At 33.0% G+C, this 21,081-nt stretch overlaps 1 protein-coding gene across 3 annotated transcripts in view; it reads left to right on the plus strand.

Annotated features, from left to right (window-relative positions):
* The window catches only part of AGL (amylo-alpha-1, 6-glucosidase, 4-alpha-glucanotransferase), a 79,437-nt gene that overhangs the window by 20,397 nt on the left and 37,959 nt on the right, over nt 1-21,081 (plus strand). For all 3 annotated transcript variants that reach the window (XM_059926815.1, XM_059926825.1, XM_059926805.1), the window contains exons 6-23: nt 1,281-1,462; nt 1,627-1,738; nt 4,857-4,980; nt 5,319-5,421; nt 5,517-5,614; nt 6,268-6,407; nt 7,456-7,643; nt 9,376-9,499; nt 10,090-10,253; nt 10,534-10,635; nt 10,750-10,905; nt 10,999-11,149; nt 13,356-13,480; nt 13,570-13,682; nt 13,801-13,935; nt 16,431-16,561; nt 19,431-19,567; nt 19,841-19,974. In XM_059926815.1, the coding sequence (XP_059782798.1) occupies nt 1,281-1,462; nt 1,627-1,738; nt 4,857-4,980; nt 5,319-5,421; nt 5,517-5,614; nt 6,268-6,407; nt 7,456-7,643; nt 9,376-9,499; nt 10,090-10,253; nt 10,534-10,635; nt 10,750-10,905; nt 10,999-11,149; nt 13,356-13,480; nt 13,570-13,682; nt 13,801-13,935; nt 16,431-16,561; nt 19,431-19,567; nt 19,841-19,974 (2,419 nt within the window). The remainder of the gene's footprint in view (nt 1-1,280; nt 1,463-1,626; nt 1,739-4,856; nt 4,981-5,318; nt 5,422-5,516; nt 5,615-6,267; nt 6,408-7,455; nt 7,644-9,375; nt 9,500-10,089; nt 10,254-10,533; nt 10,636-10,749; nt 10,906-10,998; nt 11,150-13,355; nt 13,481-13,569; nt 13,683-13,800; nt 13,936-16,430; nt 16,562-19,430; nt 19,568-19,840; nt 19,975-21,081) is intronic.

The raw sequence follows: 21,081 nt of genomic DNA on the forward strand, positions 1-21,081 counted from the left end.
GCTGTCCCCAGGCAGTGCTATCATCAGATGCTTGGGTAGATTGTGCCTGGGCCTCAGCTGGAGTCTGGGCCAGTTTGAGAGATGTACTGAGAAGAGTGGGTGTGATGAGTAAGGGCATGTTGAAGGAAAGAGAAGGACTAAACTGTAGCAAACCTCCCTCCAGGGTTTAGGGGAGATGAGAAGGAAAAAAGAGGGCACAAAAGAGAGAAGCAAAAATTTAAAGCAACCAAGATAATGACACCTTTTGTAAATCAAGGAAGGACTAATCAGTAATGACAAATGTTGTAGAGCTTGAACGTGATGAAAATGAGAAAGTAACACTAAATTTCATGATTAGGAGGCTGGAGTAATCTCGGTGGAGCACTGGCTGTAGAAGCAGATTGTAGCGGGAGAAGGAATGAGAGTGTGGGGAGAAAGTGGAAGCGGTAGATACAGGTTGGATTTTCAAGACGTTTGGTCTCAATACTAATAGACCCTGCAGAACTTAGAGAAATAACTGCGTTTAAATAAGGTGTGTGTTTGTAATCTTAACTTTGGGGAGATACAAGCATATTTAAAGATCTAGAGGAAGGAATCTCACCTCCCTCCCCCCCTCAAAAGAAAAAAAAACCCACAGGAATACATGATACATAGGAAAAAAAGATATAAATGACATTTTGCGTTCTAAGGATAAATAAGAGACAGAACCTAGAGCTTAGGTGGGGCTGAAGGAGGGCCCTGTCACTCAGGAGACAAGAAGTAAAAAGGAGAAGCTCCTGGGGAAAGTAAATGTTGGGGGGCTCTTCTGCCCTAGAACCTAACAGCCGGACACTGAAAAGCCTAAACCAGAGTTGAAGATACAGGTAACTTTCTGCTTTAATGAGGCCAGAGAACTTGAAGCAGGGCAAAAGCCCAGTCTGCCTTAAGGGAAAAGATGTCCTTTAGGTTTAGAAGGAGCATTCCAAAATATAGTTCACCCAAGGACCATCAAAAGAGGCCAAGGACAAGACCCTTCTTAACTCCCACTACAACAGTAAACAATTTATACAATGGCATTAATAAATGTGTTGATCCTATTTACTATCAATTAAAAACTCTTACAACAGAAAAGAAAAATGTATGGTGAAATAGATAATAGGATACCACAACCAAAAAATTGTTTTCATACTACAATATCATTATAAAATATTGACATCTAATATATAAGAAAATGAGTGATAGATGTTGATATTTTATTTTACCTTTAAACTTAACTTCAGTTTAATTACATGATATTCCTTTATGTTTCCTTTTTCTTTAAGCTGCTAAAAGTAGTTGGCTCCAGGAACATCCAGAAAGTGCATATAACCTTGTGAATTCCCCACACTTAAAACCTGCCTGGGTCTTAGACAGAGCACTTTGGCATTTATCCTGTGACGTTGCAGAAGGGAAATACAAAGAAAGAGGAGTAGCTGCTTTGATTGAAAATGATCATCAAATGAATGTCAGTATGTATAGAGGAATACCACTCTAAAACAATAGCAGAATTTCTAAAATGTAAAATAAATGTGTGGTTGAAAATCATTTAGAACCTGTCTTTTAATATGCTAAATAATGTTTAGTAAAAAGATTTTAAATGTGTATATTTTAACTATTGATATTTTTCAGTGCATTCGAAAAATAATTTGGGAGGATATTTTCCCAAAGATCCATCTCTGGGAATTTTTCCAAGTAGATGTTGACAAAGCAGTTGAGCAATTTAGAGGACTTCTTACACAAGGTACAGGATATACACTAGAATGTTTCTATCGATTTTAAGAAATTTAGTATTACTCTTGAAGCGATAACTCTTCTCTTGGTTAACACATTATTAAATCTGTTATTATTATATGATATTTGCATTGTTTTTGATGCTCTAAAACTATGATTCTGGAAGCTATCTTAGAGTTAGCAGAGATATCTAAAGGGCGTGTTATAATACATAATTATTTCCCTCAGGGACTGTTTCTTACATTGATTCCTTAGCACAATGCTCAGAATACCGTAGAGCTCAATATGTATTTGTTAAATGCATGAATGGCAGGTAAGTAGAGCAGAGTATTTCAGCTGCCAAAGACTCAAAACAGGCTTTGAAACTGAGAGATGTAAGTCTTCTATTGGCTAACGTAGGAATCTTAACTGAGGTAGAGGGGCTTCTAGCTGATGGTGCCTACCATTAAGGCTACCTAACCACTAGTGAGACTGACTCAGGTACTAGCCAGTAGCAAAGATAAAGAAACAGATCTTCAGTTAAGGACATAATTAACCTTAAGAAGTTAATCATTGTGTCCCTGACAAAGTAGGATAGAAAAAAACATGCTGAAAGAGAAATTAGGGTTTTTAGGAGGCAAATAAGAAAAATTATAAAGAATGTATCTACAATTAGTATAGGACAACCTAACAGCAAGGATCTTTGATGGCTAGAAATCCTCTTCCTCATCCAGAAACTAGAGCTTGCGTAGGACCCAGAAATACTGCCTTCAAAGTAGAAGTCAGTATGACCTGAGGCCCAGGAAGCTTAGGGTCAGATTCACTCTCTCAACTTTCACAATTGTGTAACATCTTAATATATGAATTTTTTATATTAACTTTCCTTCATGTTTTATTTTACTGAAGAGCCTCCATCTTCCCTTCCCTCTGATGTTTATAAGCTGTATTATTTATTTGCAGTAATGTGCAAAAATATAATAAATGGAATGTGTGACTTCCTCTCCCCCAAAACCTACTTATTAGAAGGAACTATCAATTAATAGTTTCTTGTGTTTCTTTTCAGACTCTTTTTGAAAGAAATTCCAATTTTATCTAATTAGATATATATAAATTATATTCATAAGTTTTATATTTATATCTATTTTATACACACACAAATAAAACTATAGCATACGGACTGTTTAACAACTTGTTATTTTAGTTGACAGCATGATCTTATTACAGCTAATTATTTCTTTTAACCTCTAGATAGCAATACACTGTTTTAGAGTACTTGAATTTCTTTAGCCTTTTAGATAGATTATTTGCAGTTCATTTCTCATTCATTCAATACGTATTTACTGAATCAACTGTTATGTGAAGGGCACTCTTCCAGACGTGGGGATTCAATGGTGAACATAGTAGCAAGCCCTTGCCCTAGGGGAATTTATATTCTTATAAGCAGTACTGTAGAAAATATATCCTTGTACATGTTATCTTTACTTGCTATGTGAGTAAATCTGTAGGACAAATTGTTAGACATAGAATTCATGGGTCAAAGGGTATACAGATTTCATGATAAATTTATGATAGATATTGTCAAATTGCTTTTCAACACAAGTTGTACCAGTTTACATTATCACTAATTATACCATCACCAACGTTAGATACCATTAATCTTTATAATCTTTGTCAATAAGGGAAAATATTCATTATTTTAATTTACATTTCTTTGCTTATTAGTGAAATATCTTTTCACATGTTAATTAGCCATTTATAGTTCTTCCATTAATTCCCTGTTAATGTTCTTTCCCTGTTTTTCTACTGGGTTGTTTGTCTTTTTCATATTGACTTATTATTCTTTGTGATTCCTTATTATAGTGGCCTCAAATATATCCTCCTAGTATGCTGTTGATCTTTTAACTCTTGTTTATGGTGGTTTTTTTCCCCAATGTAACCAAATTTGTTGATCTTTTCTTTTATGGCTTCTGATTTCACATTGTGCCTAGACCTTCAAACAGCAATCTATGTTTTCTTCTGATAATCTTATTTATGTTTTACTTTTAAATATTTAGTACACCTGGAATTTATATAAAGAAGATATTTAACTTTATTCTTATTTTTAAAAATGATATTGAGTTGATAATTCATCCTTTTACACTGATTTGGGGTACCACCATAATACTTCATAATGTATAATCATACACTAAATATACATGCACCTGTTAGCTGTGCTATTCCAGTGATCTGTCTTTTAGTCTACCAGTACTAAAGACTGTTTTATAATGTACACCGATTGTGTAGCTTTTTCTATTTTTTAAACACTTCTTGGCATTTTTCATGTATGTTATTCATCTAGATTAACCTCAGAAACTACATATTAAAATCTATTTAGTTTGGGCCTTTATAAGCCATTGCAAAATCTCTTTAGAATAAGCCAGGTATTAATTAATATAAAATCAAACCCAGTGGAAGCAATTCTGCACCAATACCTGATTTATTAGGAACAAGTTCCAGAAGAAGAGTGAAAATTCCCCCCACAAAATGTTTATTTACTTTTTTCATTTTTTATTATTATATAAGAATATGCTTGTTGATGAAAAGGAAAACAGTATAAAAACAAACCTGTGTGCTTCTTTCAGAGAAAGTCAGGTTGTTAATATGACTTACTTTTTAGAACAGAAAGCAATCTTTGAGGAAAAAAAAAGTCCTAATGTTAATGTATTTGGTAGCACCTGTGAAGAAAATTTGTACCATCAACATCCTTAATGCCCTAAAGAATGTATAGAATAACTGAATGCCAACTGAGGTAGAAAGATGGGACTGAGGTTGAACTGGTAGGAATTGCTGTGTTTTTCTTTTATAGTGTTTTTGGGTTTTTTTTCCTCAATCAGTCAGTCTCTCTCTCTCTCTCTCTCTCTCTCTCTCTCTCTCTCTCTCTCTCTCTCTCTGTCTTTTCTTCCGTGTGTGTGTGTGTGTGTGTGTGCGCGCGCGCGTGTGTGTTAGATGGTGTGCAGGAGGATGGACAGGGAGGTAGGAAGGATGCTTATGAAATAAACATATGTTTTATTTTCCAAGAAAAAACTATAAACTAAAAATTTGGAATCAGTAACAGTTATAATCTCCTTATGCATATCTGCGTTTAAGATATAATATTTTCTTTCTTTCAGAAAATAGGAAAACAACAAAGCCTGATCCAAAACAACACCTTAAGATTATTCAGGATCCTGAATACAGACGACTTGGCTGTACTGTAGATATGAACGTTGCACTAGCAACTTTCATACCACATGAGTATGTTTTATATTTTACTACATATTAAAGAGTAATATTACTTGTAAACCTTTATGGATAGTATTATTTTCATGCTATTGTTAAAAGCCTGAATAGAAAATAAAGTAATTCACCATAATTCTACTACTTCAAATGCATGACATTTCCCCCCTTGTCTGTGTGCCGGTCCGTGTTCCTATACATAAACGTAAAAATGTATACAATTGGAAAACTTCTTCAGCCATAATTAAGATCCTGATGAATATATTTAAAGTTTCTATGACCATTATTAGAAAATTTTTAAATGTAGAATTTGTAAAACCATTATATAATGTTTGTATTGCTTTATCTGCTTCAAGTAATGGGCCAGCCGCAATTAACGAATGCTGCAGTTGGTTCCAGAAGAGAATTGAGGAATTAAATTCAGAGAAGCATCAACTCGTGAACTATCATCAGGAACAGGTTTTACCTACTTCTTTTGAACTGCTATTTTTCTTTGAGTGTTAATACTGTGTTTTGTGGTTGTCATTGATGTAATATAATTTCACGTTTTCTAGGCGGTTAATTGCATTTTGGGAAATGTGTTTTATGAACGACTGGCTGGCCATGGTCCTAAACTAGGACCTGTCACTAGAGAACATCCTTTGGTTACCAGGTATTCCATTTTTGTTTTCTTCTCATTAAAGGTTAAAAATTGAAAATTGTATTAAACTCTTCAAATTAACCTAAATGTTTCCTTTAATGTGTGACTCAGTACATTTCTTAAATTGAAATAGAAGTTTTGATCTGGTACCTAAGCTTAATATTAATTAATTTTGTTAGGCAAATCTTTAGTTAGAGAAACTATCATTATTATGAACCAATTTATAATCATTTACATTCATGTTTCTGGAGGACTGCATACTTACTAATAAATTCAACGTTAATCAAATTAAGCAAGCATTTAGCTCCTTATACTTTAAGTAATGTACAACATAGATTAGGCAACTGAAGTGTAGTAAAAACCTTTGCAAAATAATGTTAGTACCTCAGTGATTTTCTTAGTAATTTTATGAGATTTTTTAAGTTATTATTTAGAATGTTAATCAGATATGCTATAATACTAACTCAGTTTCTCAAATCCTACTAGATTTACTCAAAATGTCTACTGACGATTTTTTTTACCTATATTGCAGTTTATTTCCCATAAATGGTGTCAAACTAATCTTTTCTATTCTATTCACTAGGGAAGAAGTTTAATAGTGCTAATTCACATTCTCTCCAAAGAGTTTCTCTGTATGGATTTCATACTTAATTGTATCTCCCTAGATATTTTACTTTCCCTTTTGAAGAAACGTCCCTCTCCACAGAAGAATCTATGATTCATGTCCCAAATAAAGCTTGTTTTCTGATGGCACATAATGGATGGGTAATGGCAGATGATCCCCTTCGAAACTTTGCTGAACCAGGTATATTATCTTTGTTAACTTCTCTATGCATAGGGAAATAAAAGTTTGTGGCAAGCTCAAAATATAAATTGTTTATTGATTTTTTCCTCCCACTATGCTAGTGTTTTTAAAACTATTTCATTACAGATGCCAGAGGTGCATACAGTTTGAGTGAGAAGAGAAGGGATTGATAGGATGGGATTCACCTTCTTCTTTTCCCTCCTTTCCCTTTCTAGCCCTTATCTCCTCAAACAGAATAGCTTTTATATATCTATTTTATATTGTGGTCCTGCCTAAAAGTTTATTTGGGCAACAATTTATTGCATTTTTAAAAGACATTTGAAACCTCTATTATTACAACTATTTACTATAAGAGATATTTTCACTCATTAGCCAGAGGAGTATTTAAGGTATTTGAATGGCAGTTAAACTAGAAACCAATTGTTTTTAGATTCCCTCTCACTTAATACTAGCATCTTATTTTTCTACATCTGTTTCATTGCCAGGAAGAATTTTGCAGGGACCTATCAATATATTTATTTTTTAACATTTTAGAATTAGAAGCCCATTTTAATGACATTAAATTTAATTCAGAAATCTCATTTAAAAAAAAAAAAAAAAGAGTGTAGCTTTGGATTTAAGTATCTCTGCCCTCTCCTTTCTAACCATTCTACATGAAAAAGGACATTCTGCTCTACACCATGGATTTAATGTAACCTATTGCCAAAAATTGGTAGCAAGGTGGAGATGGAGCTTTAAATGTTTTTGGTGGAAGTATAGCTTTAAAGGCCTACTATTATTGTTTTCTTTCAAGAGGTAACTTAAATTTTTGCCATTAAGCACACATTTTTAGAAGAGACAATAAGGTACAATTTTAGCAAAATAGATATGAGATCCAAATTACTATTAACTTTAAAAAATTTTACCCCATGCCATTTTAGATGTAATTTTAACCTATATATGGTTTGTGTTAGAAATAGTAAATGTGTTTTAAAAACAAGTTTTTCCTTGAAGTAAATGTTTTCATTTTGTTTCTCAAACCATTGAAAGCAAACTCCTTTCTTAACAGGTTCAGATGTTTATCTAAGGAGAGAACTTATTTGCTGGGGAGACAGTGTTAAATTACGCTATGGGAAAAAACCAGAGGACTGTCCTTATCTCTGGGCACACATGAAAAAATACACTGAAATAACTGCGACTTACTTCCAGGGAATCCGTCTTGATAACTGTCACTCAACACCTCTTCATGTAGCCGAGGTACATAAAAACAATTCATCTACATTAAGAAAAGAAATTCAGTATTCTTTCCTAGCTTTCCTTAAATAGAGTATACAAATATATGCTTCCTTTTGCTAGTTGGATACCAACATTGATTTGGTGGTAGTATTTAACACTTGCATAATTTGCATAATTCTGACAATTTTTTGATGCAGCTGTTATGGAGTACTGGGCTATAAAATGTTTGAGTTAATATTTTTATTTTAAGTTAGGGAAGTACATTATATTGTCTCTGATAATACACATACAACCATATTGCTGTATATATATTATTAAAATATTATTCATATTTTAATGTTAATATTTTAACAGAATTAATCTTATTAATATTTTAATATATAAATATTAATTTGTCTTATTCTTGTTATTTTTAGGTTGCTTTCAATACATGAGTAGCCACTGTGAAGTTGCATAGCTTATTTCATATTACAGTGATTATTTAAACCCTAATATTACAGCATATTGAAACTATTTTAGCCTCATTGATTCAATTTTTATTAATTGTTATAAAAATGTAAATGTACACATAAAAGTTTTCTATTCCTCTTTGGGTTTTTTACAGTAACTTAAGCAATGCCAACACTTATAGCATTATCTTTTACATTTACAGCTTTGTAAACACTTTAAATTTTCATTCTGTTTATAAGATCTTTGATAGTTTTCTAGTCACAAGTTAGTTTTCTTTGGAAATGTGTGCTTATCTGAAAAACATCTATTTCTATACTTTTAAAGCAGTATTATAATGTATATGTTTCAAGTCCTGTGATGAAAAATTGATTTGATTTGGAAGAATTTAATGAACATTAATTAGTTAAGGTAGTAGACGTTTTTTAGCTTCAAAAAATGGCAGAGGTTTTTTTGTGTGTGCCTTTATAGCAACATCAAAAAAAAAAACAAAACACTTTTAAGATTGTTATAACATTATGGAAAAACTTAGAATATTAAAATTTAATTTGCTTAATTTTAAGTTACATAATCCTCTAGGATCTTACCTGATACAATTTCAAGATTTTATTAGTCTTTGTGGAAATGTTATGTTAAAAAAAACTTTTTGGAACTGATCTGATTAAGAGTTTTGGGGAATTCCCTAGTGGTCCAGTAGTTAGGACTCAGTGCTTTCACTTCAGTGGCCCGAGTTCTGTCCCTGGTCGGGGAACTAAGATACCGCAAGCTGCACAGCATGGCCAAAAGAAAAAGTTTATTATCATCTGTAGGAAAAACTGGTTTCAGTCTGGTCAGACCTAATCTTTGCAATAGCTAAATGATTCAGCAGTAGGGAATTTATCATGAATAGCTTAGTCAAGTGCCTGGAAATTAATAGTCTGATTAGAGGTATTAAAAACAAACATAAAACGGGGGGAAATCTTAGCAGAACTGCAGTGCTATGGTTTACATTTTTTAATGAGACACTAACATTTTTCTTCTTCCTTTTTTCCTCCCCCTTGTGTCCCTGTATCTGCAAAATCTAATCTTCCTTTTTAACTGTTATACTGTCTTTATAAATTCTCTTGTTTCCTGTATGTATTGGTCTGTTTTATGTTTTCTTACATATGCACAATGACTTTATTTGGAAATTCTTCTTGGATTTCCATTTTGTCTTGCTACATGATATTTTCCTTTGTCAAATCCATGCCTAATCTTGCCTCCTCTCCTTCCCCTGCACCATCTTGCTTTTCTTTTTCTGTTACATTTGTGACTGTGCTTTTTGCAGTACATGTTGGATGCTGCTAGGAAATTGCAACCCAATTTATATGTAGTAGCTGAACTGTTCACAGGAAGTGAAGACCTGGACAATATCTTTGTTACTAGACTGGGCATTAGTTCCTTAATAAGAGGTAGGCTTATTGAAAGTGTTTTTCCCATCTAAAGCTTTAGTTTTTGTTTAAGTAGATTAAAAGGCATTTAATAGCTTTATATACAGCATTTAATAATGTTCAACATAGTTACTGTTCTTTTAAATATCCTACTCAAAATTGCCTAGTATAACTTAGTCTGTTTTCATCAGTAAAAATTTCCACTTTGGGGTAAAATATCTCATTTTAACTTGAAAGAGCAGTGGAATGAACTGATGATTCATGAACAAAACCATTTTTTTGGTTGTTGAAAGTACACAAATCTGTTTTTCATCTCCTACCTGCCTATATGATATTAATCTTTAGATTCTTCTCCATGGATTTTATATAACCAACATCCTAATAAACAACATATGTTCCCTTTTACCTGCATGAACCATTTCTCTGGTTAAGTTACAGAGAAGACTTTTTTGTCATTTAAACTAATGGACATTTGTTTAAATGTTTAAAGCAGTTTTATTTTTTATAATATTTATGTGGTCTTTTTTTGAAAGTCAGTCATGATACGAAATCTAATCTCTTCTTGGACATTGATAATGAAGATTGTTAAAATATTCTGTAATACCTTGCAGAGGCAATGAGTGCATGTGACAGTCATGAAGAGGGCAGATTAGTTTACCGATATGGAGGAGAACCTGTTGGATCCTTCGTTCAACCCTGTTTGAGGCCTTTAATGCCAGCTATTGCACATGCCCTGTTTATGGATATTACCCATGATAATGAGTGTCCTATTGTGGTAAGCATCTAACGTGTTTCTTGTATTTACTGATTTTGCTAAATGTTTTGATATTTAGTTCCCTGCTATTTCGTGGTAGTAATATCCACAAAACTTCAAAATAATGCCTTAGTGATTGTGATACAAAGATTTTTGAGCGTTTTGTTCTTTGTTTTAAAGCAAATGAATGTATCTTATCAAATGTATTTATGCACTTTTACTTCATTATGCTATAGGATGGCACTTTGCATTTGAAAGAAAATAAACTTTTGGGTTTTTTTGTTTTTTTATTGTTTTCTAGCATAGGTCAGCATATGATGCTCTCCCAAGTTCCACGATTGTTTCTATGGCATGTTGTGCTAGTGGAAGTACTAAGGGCTATGACGAATTAGTGCCTCATCAGGTTTGTTTATGTGTTGTTTTTTAAAATCCACAAGGCCAAAAACTTTGATCATTTTTGCCAAAAGTTCTCATTGTAATTAAAATGTACACATGGCTAAGTTTTAATTTTGTTCAGATTTCAGTAGTTTCTGAAGAACGGTTTTACGCTAAGTGGAATCCTGAAGCATCACCATCCAGTATCGGTGAAGTTAATTTCCAAAGTGGCATCATTGCGGCCAGGTGTGCCATCAATAAACTTCACCAAGAGCTTGGAGCCAAGGGTTTTATTCAGGCAAGAAACTAAATTTTCTAGGTTTCTTTCTTAAGGTTCAATTTTAGAGTCTTCCCAATTTGAGCACTAATGTGTTTTCTCTTTTTTTCTCAGGTGTATGTGGATCAAGTTGATGAAGACATAGTGGCAGTAACAAGACACTCACCTAGTATCCATCAATCCGTTGTATCTGTGTCTAGAACTGCTTTCAGGAATCCCAAGACTTCATTTTACAGCAAGGAAGTGCCTCAAATGTGCATCCCTGGTAATGTGATCTAAAAAGTGTCATTGTGATTATATTGTTAAATTGTTAATAATAATAATAAATATTATTAAATTGTTACATATCGTATATATTGTAACACAGTGCAAGTGTAGATGTAGTTGAGAAAAAGAATTAGAAATTTTTGATAGCTTATGTTTTTGCTACATGGAACAAAACCTGGAAATACTCTCAAATGTTAACATTTTTTGAGTTGTGAAATGATTTTGTTTTCATCCTAATACATTCCCTTATCTCCCAATTTGTATAAAATGAACATGTATTTCTTCTATACCCAGGAAAATATATATGTATGTTCATGTGTTTGTATATATGTATGTACATATATTCATATGTGTGTCCAAGTGTTTTTATGTATGTGTATACACGTATTTACATATATAAACCAAAATGGAAAGCAGTTTAATATTTAAGGCTCTTTATAATCCATCCTCACCTACCTTCCTGACCCTGTGTCACTCCACTGTTTTAACCAAATAGATATTTTCACTGTTCCCCAAGTAGTCTTACTTCCACTTATTTATGAATTCTTTACATCTTTCAAGGACTAAAGTTTCACCTCCTTTGAGAAGCTTTCTCTAAGTACTCAGTGAACTCTCTGTCCTCTGAACATAAAGTAATTATAGTCTCTCTATATCATTCTAACACTTAGTTATAAAATACATCCTTGAGATATATCCTTAGTATTGCTTGATTTTTTTCTAGACATGTGTATTTCATTTCCTTCCTTATTATTATATATAATATATTATGGCATAACATGCTCCTGTGCATACAGCAGCTGTCCAAGTCTGTTGATTAATTGAGTGAATGAAGATTCTCATAAAAATCATCATACTCTATAGTGGTTGCTAGTTGCTAAGTATTCATAACTCCCATTTTTAGAAATTATCAACTTGAATAGTTTCAGAGTTAAATGTTTATTACTTTTTTTGACTATTCACAAGTTTATATTCAGTAATCTTATTTGGTTGTTGCTAATGTACATATATAGTTTTACATGGCTGCACTCAGTGTATATGGTAGTATCTCAGGGGTGTTTTTTTTTTTTTGATCAGTGATCATCCTTAAAAGATTTTCCATTTTATCAGTCCACAAAATTGTGATTTTCATTATGTTAAATATTTCATATTTTATGTTAGTATTCCATTTTTAATATTTTGGGGTATGTTTAGCAGTGTTCTTTAAGATTTGAATATACACTAGGAATAATTCTTTTTCTTTTGAACAATTTTCTTAGTATATATTTCCAGAAGTAGATTTCTGGATCAAAAAGTCTTTCATTGTCAGATTAATGGCTTAAAGTTCAAATTATTTAAATAATAACGTTGCAGTTTTATATATCCTTTGGTCCAGCAATTCTATTTCCAGGTATATATCTGAGAAACTCTTCTGCATTTCCATTAGGAAATATGCACAGAAATATTTATTGTAACATTATTTATAGTAGAGAAAAACAATAACAATGTTAATAAAATGAATGCATTTTGGTATATTCATACAGTGGAATACTATCTGGCATTTGAAATAAATGAGGTAGAGCTAATCTATATTAGCTGAACAAACCTAAAAAAAAAATGCAGTGTTGTCCAATAGAAAGGAAGTTGCAGAAATGTATATGTAACTTGAATCCACTTAAATAAACTTGGACATATGGAGAATAGTATATGTTGCTTAGGGAAACATACACATGTAGTAAAAATGCACAGGATCAATGAACCCCAGCCTTCAGGTAGTGGTTACCTCTGAAGGGGGAGAAAGGGTACACAGGGACTTCAGTTGGATCTGGAATGTTTTCTTAAGCGAGGTAGAGAGACCTGGGTGTTTTAAATTTTTCCCTATTTTTTCTATCTTTGAAATATTCCATTTTTTAAATGTAAGCCTTTCAAGTGATCTACTTTCTCTCCACTCAATATTAGGAAGGTTATACATTGTTCCCCAGAGCTAAGCCATTATTACTTGATGGGATCTCTTTTCAAATAAAGCTTTGTTAATTAAGTTGTGATTTTTTTTTAAAGCATTGTGTAAAAGCTGCATCTTGGGTAGAATTATCTACTTTCAGACTGTTTTTTTTTTTTAATTAACTGATATTTCATATTCAACTTTAAGTGATTTAAAACCCCTTTACCAATTCTTAATTTCAGATGGTTTAATATGAAATTTTGTTAAAGTTTTTATATATTCCTAGGCAAAATTGAAGAAGTAGTTCTTGAAGCTAGAACTGTTGAGAGAAATACGGAACCTTATAGGAAGGATGCTAATTCAATCAATGGACTGCCAAATGTCACAGTAGAAATTAGAGAACATATTCAGGTATTTGGGACTCTCTTCCCACTACTGTATTTAACATTTTAAGGACATTAGAATTATCTATTGAAAGGTGTTATATTATTTTTTTCAAGCTTAATGAAAGTAAAATTGTTAAACAAGCTGGAATTACCACAAAAGGACCCAATGAATTTATTCAAGAAATAGAATTTGAAAATTTGTCTCCTGGAAGTGTTATTATATTCAGGTATGTTACTTAGAGTTCAAACTGTTAACTTTACTTATATTTAAAGTGTTTTACATATCCTGTTAATTTTGAATAAATTACTCCTAAAAATTAACTATATTTTAATTAATGTTTTCAGAGTTAGTCTTGATCCACATGCACAAGCTGCTGTTGGAATTCTTCGAAATCATCTGACACAGTTCAGTCCTCATTTTAAATCTGGGAGTCTTGCTGTTGACAACACAGATCCTATATTAAAAATTCCTTTTGCTTCGTAAGTATGCCTTATTTTATGGAGATTTGCACTTTAATAACTGATAAGTTACCACAAGCCTGATTTAAGTAGTTTTAAGAGTCCTGTATATCCTTGTTGCTTAAAGGATAGTCTAAGGACCAGGAGTATTTTCATCACTTAGTGTTAACATTTTGTCCTGTTGCTTGTGCCTGTGTATGCATGCATGCTCTCTTACTCATACACTCCCAGATAGATAGATAGATAGATAGATAGATAGATAGATAGATAGATAGACATGTATACATATATACGCTATACATATTTGTCTATCTATATATATACACGTCTCTATACACATATACACAGTTTTTCTGAGCTATTTGAGACTAAGTTGCATACATCATACTTCTTACCACTTCATTTATTTAATGTCAATGCATTATTCTAATATATGGCTATACCATAATTTATTTCATCAGTCTACATTTTTTGGACAGCTGAATTGCTCACAATTATTCCCTATTATGTATGTCTTTGTACATTCATCTTTGCATAAATCCTTAGTTATTCCTTTACTAATCATGCCCTTGCTAGGTGGTGCCATATAGTACTAAAGAGTATGGGTTTTGAAATTTAAGGCTGGGTTTAACTCCAGCTTCACCACTGTCAGTATGATCTTGGACAAATTATTTACACTTTCTTCATCTCAGTTTCCTCATCTGGACAATGGGGCTTATAGTAGTTCCTACCTCTTAGATTTTGTAAGGATTAAATAGGATAATGCATATAAAGCACTTAATACAATTCATGGCACATAACGAATGCTCAATATATGTTTGATATCATGAGTACTAGGATAATTTCCAGGGTTGGAATTTCTGAGTTAGACTGTCTGTTTATATGAGGCTTTTAATACTGCCAAATCCCCTCCAGAAAGATTATATTAATTAATATTTTCAGCTCTATGTAAAAGAGTCTAATATCCCACATCCTTACTAATACCGAGTATATATTATTCTAATGTAATGTTTAAGAGCGTAGAGGATGCGACTAGACTGCTGGGGTTTGAGTCCAATTTCAGACTCTTAGCTGTAAGAAGTAAGACCTTGGACAAGTTACCTAAGAGATATAATTACAGTGACTCGCAGAATAGTGTTTGACACAGGGTGAGTGATCAGTCAGTGTTAGCTATTATTAGTCAAATTGGTAAATATAAAATACTTTAAAATGATATCTCAATTTATTTTAATATTAAGCTAATTTTTTTGTTCATCAGCCATTTGTATTTATTTGGTGATATGTCATTTTACATATTAGCTCATTTTTCTGTTCTGTTCAATTGTTTTTGTTGTTTTTTAAGAGCTTTTATTAATAAGGATATTAACTCTTAATTCAAACCATACTTAGTAGTTACATTCTAAAAAAAAATCTGTGATGAAGCAGTTTTGTGTTTCTACGGAATGTTTATAAAATGCACATTCCTCATCAGAGCTACTCAGATTATTTTGGGACAAGATCAAGAAATCTGCACTTTAATATGCTTTCCAGGTGATTCTTATGCAAGGAGTTCACTGGCTACATCTTGAAAAACATTGCACTAGAATGGAGTTGGTACTGAGGCTACCGATAGATTTGACTCACTCTTGACTCACAAATTGCAGAGGAAGGGTCAGTCCCAGCTGGGAGGAGGGAGGCTAGCAAAGACAGAGGGAACAAAGCACAGCTGACAATTTTCTAAGCTGAGACAGACCTAAAAGAGAAAGAAGGGAGTACATTCAAGAGGATATGTATTCAGTTATATAAAATGAAATTACCTGAGCAGTTAGAAGTGCAAGAAAAGAAAGTAGGGTTTCAGTTGCATTCAGGTGTAGTCATTTACACAATCTCACTGCTAACTGGACAAAGGGAAGCCAAGGCGATGATAGTTAAACACTTCCTTCTGCTCATTAGCAAGAAACATCTTTATCTAAGAAAATCTGGTTTCTTAAACAACCAAGCTGAAGGGTAATGCAACCTTAGGAGCGGAAAGGAGAAAAGGAGAGGAATGTAGCAGTAGAGTAACACATGATTTCCTAGGTGGTTAACTGTGACCTTTGATTATCCTTTTATTGGTCCTTTGATAATTATTTTGAGTTTAAGATAATTAGCATAAAAAGTTCTTATTGCCCCCACATAGGAGAATATAAAGGAGAGGAAAAACTAAGTCTGAACTAAAAAGATTAAAAACAAATTTATAAGGTAAAGGATATAGCAACCAAAAGATTTTTCCAGTATACTTCTAATTAATAAAATTTAGCACTTGATTATTTCCTTGGCTTGGGAGAAATGTTACTTCTAATTGAGTTTTTAGCATGTTTATCCTCTAATTATTATTTATAAATGTATATTGTTTACAGTGTATAGTATAACGCCGAGTTCCTAAAACATACATTGCTAAAACATTTTTTGTTATGATTCAGATTTTCTTTATTTTTATTGAGAGCAAGTGAAATTTCAGTATGTTTAACCAGTTTTCTTTATTTTCCAACTTTTAGTATTGCCTCTAAATTAACTTTGGCTGAGCTAAATCAGGTACTTTACCGATGTGAATCAGAAGAACAAGAAGATGGTGGGGGGTGTTATAACATACCAAACTGGTCATCTCTTAAATATGCAGGTCTTCAAGGTAAGCAAGTATAAAGATAGTGAAACTTTTCGGGTTTTTTTGTTTTTGTTTTTGTTTTTAAGGGTCATATGGTGTCTTCCTTATAGGAATAAGAGTATGGGCTCAGAGTTCAACTGCTTGGGTTCGAATTATGGCTCTGCCACCTACTCATTGACCTCTGGCAAGTAACTTAAATTCTCTGTGCCCCAACTTCTGCCTCCATAAAATGTGAATAATATTGTCTAATTCATAGACTTTTATGAGGATTAAATGAGATCATTCGTTTGGGCTCCAAATGGGACTAGGTTGTAAATATATTCATCTTCCTTTTTTGTCTAATTGGAAATATTTTTTTGTTGCATATTTGTTTTAGCCTACAAAGAGAACTTTTAGTTAAATATTATGTAGGTAGAGTAGTTGTAAAGTGGGATACAGGAACTAAATATTTAACTATCAGTTTAATTCATCTGGTTGGTAATATTTTCTTAGATTTTTATCTAGGAAATTTGGTTTATCGCACATGTATTCCTGGGTCATATAGTTTCCCACTTATCAAACCTCCTTTTCAACTCCTCCTTATTTCTCTGTCCATCTAACCCATCTTTAAGGGCCAATTCAATTCTTACATCTTCCACAAATCGTTCCTTAAATATTGCTTTCACAGTAATTTCTTTGTCCTCCAGACACCCATTGCATTTATCTATTATATGTCTCTTATTAGCCCTTGGAATTTACTGCCTTATTTTAATAATTAGTGTAATATTTTTTTATGAATCTTTATTATGGTGGTCAAGAAATAGGCTTTAGAACAACACTTTGTGGGTTGCACTGACTAGCTGTATAACTGTATGGTAAACTCTCTGTGGTTCAGTTTTCTCATCTGTAAAATGAAGATAAAAATAGAATCTACTGCAAGGGGTTACTGTTAGGATTAAATGAGTTAATACATGTAAAGTACTTAGACAATGCTTAGTTCATAGTAAGTATTCAGTGATAATTAGCTTTAAAACTCAGCACTAAGTAGACTGTACCTTGAGAAAGAACAATGTTTGCCTTTTGGGGGATTCTTGTTTTTAGCTTTCATACCTTCTACAAAATCAAGCACATAAGAAGCTCTCAAAAATTTGTAAGACTTTTTGTGCTCATGACATTTTGTTTTTTTCTAAAATATTCTCATTTTCAACAAAAAATGTTTTGTGCTGTGAGTAATAAAGAAATGTGTATCTTACCACTCTTAAGCAGATACCTACCATTTTCACTCTGAGCTGTTAAACTCCTTCTGTTTGCCTGAAAAGACCATACTTGTGTGAACTTCTTTTCTGGCCTTTATGTTTCTTAAAGTTAAGTCTGGTTTTTTACTAATTCTCTTTACCTTCTCATGAAATGATTTTTCTCATTCTTTCTAAATATAATTGCCCTTACCTGATTTATTTTTTACTCTATACCAATCCCTTTACCCTCTGGCAATTTAGTATTTCCAGCAGCCACCTGATATTTCCAGCAGGCTGTTAATAGCAACCTCAGATTAAATCACACTTAAACATTTCACTGACCTTTCTCTCCTCTAACCAAAATCCCCCTTCCCTACTTCTTGTAACAATACATATTCAGTCAGTCATGTTGGAATCCAGGAATCCACTTTTGGACCTGCCCCTTTTATCCTCAACATTCGATCAATAATTAATCAAAATTATTGTACATGTGTTCACCCCAAATCAATAATCATGACTTCTGGATTTTCTTCTGTATTCTCTTTTGGTGTACCATTTCCTTTTTATTTCCACGGTTATCATCCTGTCTAGGACTAAGTCCTGTCTACAAAACCAACTAACCAGTTTTCCAACCTCTTGATACCTTTTCCACAAATCATACCATCCCACTGGTTATCATCAGACCTCTCTTCTAAAACACTGCTCCATCATGTCATCCCATTATTCAGTAAGTGGAACTAACACTTAGTGAGCAATATTTACCTTCCCTGAAAATGCTAGGGTATATATAGGCCATTATTTTATACTGTCTTGTTTTTAGATTTTTTTATGTTTTAAGCTTTGTTTCCTAAAGAAGATTATAAGCTTCCTGAAGGAAAGAATATCTTAAATTTATATATTTATTTTTTAATTTCTCAAAACATGCTATACACACAGTAAAATTAATTAAATTCTAACTAAATAAATTTATTTGACATGAAGTCAGTGAAGCCAATATAATTTTTTAAGGTGGAAATTACTGCCTTATTAAATAATGAAAGTTGTACTATTGCTGTCATTGAAATAATAGAATGTGCTATATATACATAGGAATTCTGATATTTCTGTCTGAGTAGTACTTGAGGATGTGCCTGTATACCTCATTTTGATACTTCATTTAGTTCCAAGTACCTCCTGTTATATTTCAAAGAGCCTCTCCAAAACAGACTTTATTATTACCACCATAGGTGCTCTTGCTGTCTCTGAAACCAGTTCTATGATTTTCTTAAATCTTGCCTGAATATTAAGGAATCTACCACTTTTCAACTGTGAAAAGATGTAGACTTATCAGTTTTCTTTCCCCAGATCCTTAGGGCAGGGAAGCTATGCCAATTGCCTTTGACTATTGTAATATTAAAATTCAAAAGAGCAAGACCAGCTCCAGAAAATAGGAATCTAGGAAAACTCCGCATAGCTCCTGTGACAGCAGTCTCCTTCAGTATGCCTTTGTATCTTGGTTCAAGTCAGTGTTGACACACTTATCTCCAACCATGGGAAGTGCCACTAAGGACTGTGCAGCCCTCTGTCTACCTGTATACGTGTTCACCCCAAATCTCTACAGACTAGCAGCAGCCCAGGCTATGAGAACAAACTACCTTTGCCAGTGATTAAACTGTCATGATATTTCTCTGAATTTTCAGGATTAATGTCCATATTGGCAGAAATAAGACCAAAGAATGACTTGGGGCATCCCTTTTGTGATAATTTGAGATCTGGAGACTGGATGATTGACTATGTCAGTAACCGGCTTATTTCACGGTCAGGAACCATTGCTGAAGTAAGTAAAGCTATATTCTAGTCCAAAAAAACAAGGGCACAATAAGAAGTATATTAACATACTACATATAATATTTATATTGTTTTCTAACCAGAAACATTATTTTCTAAACTGAAACATTTTCCTCCCTTCTTCATTGTCTTTCAGTTCTAATAAGTGAAAATCTGGTTAATAGATTGCTAGATAGTAGAATTGCATGTTTGGATTTAGCTTTTAAAATACACCTAGCCTATAAGCACATCAAATTAACTTTTAAAATTATTTTTATAACAGGTTGGTAAATGGTTACAGGCTATGTTCTTCTACCTGAAGCAGATCCCACGTTACCTTATCCCATGTTACTTTGATGCTATATTAATTGGTGCATATACCACTCTCCTGGATATAGCATGGAAGCAGATGTCAAGGTATATCCAGCAAAGCTTGAGTAAATAAGCATGTTTGTGTAGAAGCCACATACAGTCAGTTTAAACACTCTTAAAAGACCAAAACATGAGGAATTGTCATACACGCATAGAGCTGAAAAAGTTGATAAGTGGATAGTAAATTTATTAACATCCTTTAATCTGGAACACACAAAAACAAACAGTTATTAAAATCTGTTCTATAAAACTATAAAACATGGGCTTCCCTGGTGGCGCAGTGGTTGAGAATCTGCCTGCTAATGCAGGGGACACGGGTTCGAGCCCTGGTCTGGGAAGATCCCACATGCCGCGGAGCAACTAGGCTCGTGAGCCACAACTACTGAGCCTGCGCGTCTGGAGCCTGTGCTCCGCAACAAGAGAGGCCACGATAGTGAGAGGCCTGCGCACCACGATGAAGAGTGGCCCCCGCTTGCCGCAACTAGAGAAAGCCCTAGCACAGAAATGAAGACCAAACATAGTAATCAATCAATCAATAAATCTTTAACAACAACAACAAAAAAAACTATAAAACATGTTGATGGGAAATTTTAATTGTTTTATGTTATCTGTTTCTATTTATTCCTTGACTTGTTAAGTTAATGGATACAATTTCATAAATCTACACACACCATTCTTTTTTCTAATTTTTCATTAATTAAGAGAAAAAATATTCTGCTATTATTATAAATGAAATTTGCCTTTATTGGTGAATTTCCCTAAAATGGAACCACAGGTCGGAATGTACCAGTGAAGAGCTGCCAAATCAATTTGGGCATGATTTCAGAAAGAACAAAACTTCAGCCCTACCATTTGTTTTACAACAGGCCTTTTAAAGCCAGCTAGACAGAATACTGGGTGAAATGAACGCAGTTCTGAAACCTTATCCAAATTGAAAATTTTGTTCAACTGATATTAGCATTGTTACACATTTGTGTAGAGAGACTTTTTGAAGGGAAGAAACCAAGTAAAATAATACTGCCAAAAATTTTTGAATCAATGGGTATAAAATTTCAGGTATGCAAGATGAGTAAGCTTTGAGATCTGATGTTCAACATTGTGGCTATAAATAACAATATTGTGTTGTACTCTTAAAAATCTGTTAAAGAAGGT

The sequence above is a fragment of the Balaenoptera ricei genome, chromosome 1, assembly GCF_028023285.1.
Source record: "Balaenoptera ricei isolate mBalRic1 chromosome 1, mBalRic1.hap2, whole genome shotgun sequence".
NCBI classification, from domain to species: Eukaryota; Metazoa; Chordata; class Mammalia; order Artiodactyla; family Balaenopteridae; genus Balaenoptera; species Balaenoptera ricei.